A 5,548-nucleotide genomic window follows, 5' to 3' on the forward strand; every position below is an offset into this window, starting at 1 on the left:
TCACCGATTAACAGTTCGTTGATTTCTAAATTCAAGAAACAATTTGCGTCCCTACGACCGTGTAACGTGCATAACTCTCGGGAAATTCCTGAGTTAGTCAAGCATACCGCACGAATAAATGGCGTTGGCCACCAGCCGATCGAAATGGAAAATGCACAACGCCGTGACACAGCCAGCCATTCAGGATCCCGACACTTTTCATCCCCGAGGCCCCTGTATCCTCTTCTCTTATCTCCCCTTTTTTTGTTGCTTTGTTATTAGTCGCGGGATCTGACCCCGCTGCAGTGCAGTGACCGTCACGCCCCTCTTTGCCATTCGAAAGTCGTCATTCATCGTAGTTCTGCTTTTCTTTCTTTCCTGCTTTTCTTCAAAGTCCTTCCTTCCCTTTCCCGGTGATCGGGCAGGGATAGGGTGACCACCCGTCCCGCGGCTCGCGGGACTGTCCCGCATTGAGGGCTTGTGTCCCGCGTCCCGCAAGCGAATTCCCAAATCTTCAAAATGTCCCGCATTTCATACTGTCGTAAAATTCACTCTGCAACTTATGGCGGTGCCGAACAATGGGGCACGGGGAAGCCCGGAGGTCGCTGGTAATCTTATGAATAGCAATGGTACGCCATTTTCTATCCAAGCATTCCGGGAAGTGACCGTCGTTTTTGAAGGAGAACTGGCGCGCATGCTCCGTTGTGCCTCTCCCGTTGGTGGCAAATTATTCTAAGAAAGATTGCTTGCCAAAAGTTTCAATATAAAATATTGTAATCATTTTCAAATCGCTCTGTCAATGCAAAAGGGTTGCTGTGGATCTTTGTTTTAGTTAACACAGCCACAGAAGGCAGAGCCTGCAACTCGGAACGGTCGAAAGAGAACATAATGTTAAAACTTTGTGTTTGACTATGTTGATAAAAGTAAGCGTTGACAGGAAACAATAACCCGAAAAAGATTTAATGTTTCTTATTTTTATCTGATGCATTGAGTTACGCTACAGTCGATATTTATGTTTTCAACTTTGACACATTTAATAACACATTTACCATAAGAGATATATTACTTTTAGTAAAAATTAATTGAGCTTAATTGCTGCAATACAATTAGCAGGTGTATAAACAGCACGTGATGTTAAATGTATTAACAAAGCCTCGGTTCGTGGTGTGTGTTAATAAATTTGCTCAACCCCAACCCCCCCCCCCCCCCCCCCCCCCGGCCCGATTCCGAGTCAAGAGGTCCAACGAGTCAAAAGATCCAACGCGTCAAAAGATCCATTATTGGACCTTCTGACTCGTTGGACCTTTTGACTCGTTGGACCTCTTGACTCGCCGTGGATCTTTTGACTCGTTGTATCTCTTGACTCGTTGGACCTCTCGACCCACATTGGATCTCTTGACTCGTGTTTGGTGAGTCAAAAGATCCAACGAGTCAAAAGATCCATTATTGGACCTTTTGACTCGTTGGACCTCTTGACTCCCTGCCCGATCACCGGGAAGGGGGAGGAAGGACTTTGAAGAAGAGCACGAAAGAAAGAAAAGCAAAACTTCGATGTATGACGACTTTCGAATGGCAAGGAGAGGTGTGACGGTCACTGCACTGCAGCGGGGTGGGATCCCGCGACTGATAAAGCAGCAGCAGAAAAGGCAGATGAGAGAAGAGGATACAGTGGCCTCGGGGATGAAAGGTTTCGGGATCCTGAATGGCTGGCTGTGTCACGGCGTTGTGCATTTTACATTTCAGTCGGCTGGTGACCAACGCCATTTATTCGTGCGGTATGCTTGACTAGCTCAGGAATTTCCCGAGAATTGTGCACGCTGCACGGTCACAGGGACATAGAATGTTTCTCGAATTTAGAAATCAACGAACTGTTAATCGGTGACTGAATGACGAGCCACGTATAGACCAACACGCGGTGCTGACGTCCCGCCCCTCAGGTGGTGCTGCTATAGGCATTGCGCACGCACAAACGGTCCACTTGACGCGCTCCCTGCGCACGTGCAGTACCCACACCTCGTGTGGAAACTGCGCCTTTTGCCATACCTCGTGGGGGCTTGTATGGAAACAGCGCATTGGTCTACACGCAGCATGAGCTCAACTGGGAGGAAAATTATGTGAATCATTTGGACAGCATAATGTTTGGCAGCCATCCAGAGGGTCAACATGTCGCAGCCATGGGCGTCCGGAAGGGGGGGCAAGGGGGGGCGGTTGCCCCCCCCCCCCCCCTACAACTTTGGAGCATTTTTTTTTTTTTTTAGTTTGAGTATGCATTGGTAAAAAGCTACTCAACTTTTTCCAACACACTGGAGTTCTCCATATGACAAGAAGTCCGCCCTATCCGTACAAAACGCCCTTTAGGATTGCGAGCCGACTTTACATGTCACATATTATGACTGATCTAGCCCGTCAGGTCCCGGTGGTGAAGGAAACACTGGCTGGCTATTGAAGATATTTATGATAGAGGACAATTCTAAGCTGAAAGTTCGATGCTATTTTTTTCTTATGAATTTCATGGATTTTGCATCGTACAGTAGAGTTTTTGTATCAAATTGCCCACAACATTTCGGGGGAACAAAGTACCATTCGCACGTGGCTTCACATCTCTTTGTATCCCCCCCCCCCCCATCCCAAACCCTCAAAACCTGAACCATAAATCCGCCCCTGGAAAAACTTGTACTGCATTCAAGTTTGAGGGAGTAGTACCTTTTAATACGAACCGTTTCAACGAAACTAAGTTGCTACGCCATCATTTTTAGATTCCAGTTAAATCAAACCGAAACCAAATTTGATGAATTGTTATCTATCTTAATAGTAAGGTTAATTAATTATATACGCTGTTTTTATTGCTGAAAGTCTTTAATACGTGACATAATATACCTTGCCTTGTTTTCTGTGTATAAGAGCGAGTGTCAGACACTTCAGACGAATGAAAGCAACAAAAACACCAGGGTAGCCGCATAGTCATCGACACGACTGCGATCTGCCGGTACTGCGCGGGCTTCGGTGTTCTGTACGCCATGCTGGGATTTGCTGGCGTGGAGTGAAGAATTGAACAAACAACGATTCCAAAGACGTAAGCTACTGCCCGCTATGACTGTTCACTGTGTCCGTTACAATCAATCCGTCCATTTCGCCTGTTCGCCATCTCCCACGAGGCACTCTCTAGTCACCTTTGCCTTGCGCGATCCGAAACAATGGACATTCGACACTTCTTCAAGCGTCAGCGGATGTGTGACGAAGTGTTATCAAGTTGTCCTGCTGAAGATCCTGGTGTGACATGTTTCAACGTTGCCACATCTGACCAAAGTGAAGCAAGCTTTCATCAGCAGACAGCAGCTGACATCGTCGAGTCTACGGGAGGGACTGCACCAACGGTGAGCTCCCACGACGTAGTAAGCTACGATGATTCCCCTTCCCCTTGTTTGGGTTTAAACCAAGGTGACACCAGCAAGGAAGCAACTCGGGTCTTTAATAATTATGACTTGGGAGAGTTTCTAGACAAAGCTAAACACCCGAGCATCCCGGACTCTTTGAAGTTACGCCTTCTTAAAGACCCATGGACGCCAGATGTTAAGTACGACTTTAAGAAAGATGTAACATCTGTCAAAAGAAGTTTCCGCTACCAATGGCTGGCAGATTACTCCCCTTGGCTTGCGTACTCAGCGACAGCAAAAGGCGCCCTTTGCCGTTACTGCGTCACTTTTCCCCCGAATGTTCACCGCGGCACTCAAGGTAGCTTTATCGTGCGTGCTTTCATGAACTACAAAGAGATGCATGAGGCGTGCAGGGATCACGTAAAGTCCCAATGGCACCAGGAAGCAATGGCAGCCTCACAAGGCTTTATGAATGTAATGATGAGCAAGCAGCTACCCGTTGCACAGCAGCTGAACAGAGCACTGCATCACCAAGTTGAAAAGAACCGCGAGAAACTATTTCCTATAGTTTCCACCATCATCTTTTGCGCAATGCATGACTTGCCTATTCCCGGGAAGCAGTCTGACAGTGGAGTCTTCAATGATCTCCTTGATTTTCGGGTGGAAGCTGGAGATGCTCGACTTCAGGAACACTTCGCTTCTTGTGCTGGCAACGCAAAGTACACTTCTGTCCGGATCCAGAACGAGATCATCACAATCTGTGGCGACATCCTGAGAGAGCAAATTGTGTCCGAAGCTAACACAGCGTTGGCTTTCTCCGTCCTTGCGAACGAAACGGCGGACATTGGAGGAACAGAACAGCTGTCTATAGGGATTCGCTTTATTGACAAGGCGGGAACCGAGGCATTCGTTCGGGAGCAGTTTATGGGATTTTTAGAGCTGGAACAACTGAACTCCGCTTGCATCGCCGCTACAATCTTGAAGTTTTTGAAGGATGCCGGGCTGATTCTGTCCAACCTCGTTGGACAGGGATGCGATGGATGCTCTACAATGGCTGGAAAAGAAGCTGGAGTAAACAGAATAATACAGAAAGAGCTTCCTAAGGCACTATTCTTCCACTGCGCAAGCCACAAACTCAATCTCGTGATCAACGATCTGAACGAGGTCTCTGAAATTTGAAACATGATTGGGGTCATCAAACAAACCAAAACTTCTTCCGTGAGAGCGTGCTCCGAAGGAAATTGGTGCCCAACATTCCGATGCTGTGTGAAACAAGGTGGTCTGCAAAATACAAGTCAATTCGGATCTTCTCTGAGCATTACGTGGCCATAGTCGAAGCGCTCCAGGACCTGGCATCAATGGAATCAAGCTCGAATGCTGCAACAAGGGAACGCGCTCATATCCTCCACTGCGCAACAACGAGCTCATCTTTCATCGTCTGTTTGCACATTGTCGCGAAGTACAGCGCACGGCTGGAACCCGTTACGAACATTTTGCAGAGTGTATCCATGAATTTCCATTCTGTACACAACCATATCACTGAGCTGCAGAATATTTTTCGCGGCCACCGGACCAACGCTGAAGAGCAGTTCTCGGATATCATGAAGACAGCAAGTCAAGCGGCCAATCATCTAAGCGTGTTGATATCTGTACCCAGACAAGCCTCACGGCAGGCCCACCGAGACAACTACGGGATACAGTTGCCGGAAGAGTATTACCGCGTGGCAATATATGTGCCGTAATTGGACTCTCTCAATGCTTCTTTGGCTCGCCGCTTTTCTGAAAGCAACAAGAAGAGCTACAGACTTCTCCAGCTGCATCCAGCAAGAATGAAGCACTTGAGTCGCGTTGAGTTTGCTCTTCTCGCCGATGAACTCCAAGGCTTTTACGGCATCGAAAACTTCAAGGAAGAGGGCATCTCCTGGTATGAGATGTGGCTCAACAGAACTGAGGACTGCTCAGAAATATCTTATCCCGAACTTCTGCTTCAGGCAAAGACGTTCTTCCCCGCTGTCGCAAACGCCATCGAGGTGGCACTTGCCTTACCAGTTACCACCTGCACTGTCGAACGCTCGTTCAGTACACTAAGGAGAGTGAAGACGTGGCTACGTTCAACTATGAGGAACGATAGGCTGGACGGCCTTTGTATGATGAGCGTACACCGGGAGCGTGTAATGAAACACAAGGACGACTTT

General features: G+C 47.8%; 1 protein-coding gene across 1 annotated transcript; it reads left to right on the forward strand.

The window, feature by feature from the left end:
* The first annotated feature begins 3,173 nt into the window (after positions 1-3,173).
* On the forward strand, positions 3,174-4,532 carry LOC120844745 (zinc finger MYM-type protein 1-like). The gene has a single exon (XM_040216675.1). It carries the CDS (start codon positions 3,174-3,176, stop codon positions 4,530-4,532), a length of 1,359 nt encoding a protein of 452 aa, XP_040072609.1.
* Positions 4,533-5,548: the final 1,016 nt, after the last annotated feature.

Source organism: Ixodes scapularis, unplaced genomic scaffold (assembly GCF_016920785.2).
Source record: "Ixodes scapularis isolate PalLabHiFi unplaced genomic scaffold, ASM1692078v2 PGA_scaffold4__175_contigs__length_147842914, whole genome shotgun sequence".
NCBI classification, from domain to species: Eukaryota; Metazoa; Arthropoda; class Arachnida; order Ixodida; family Ixodidae; genus Ixodes; species Ixodes scapularis.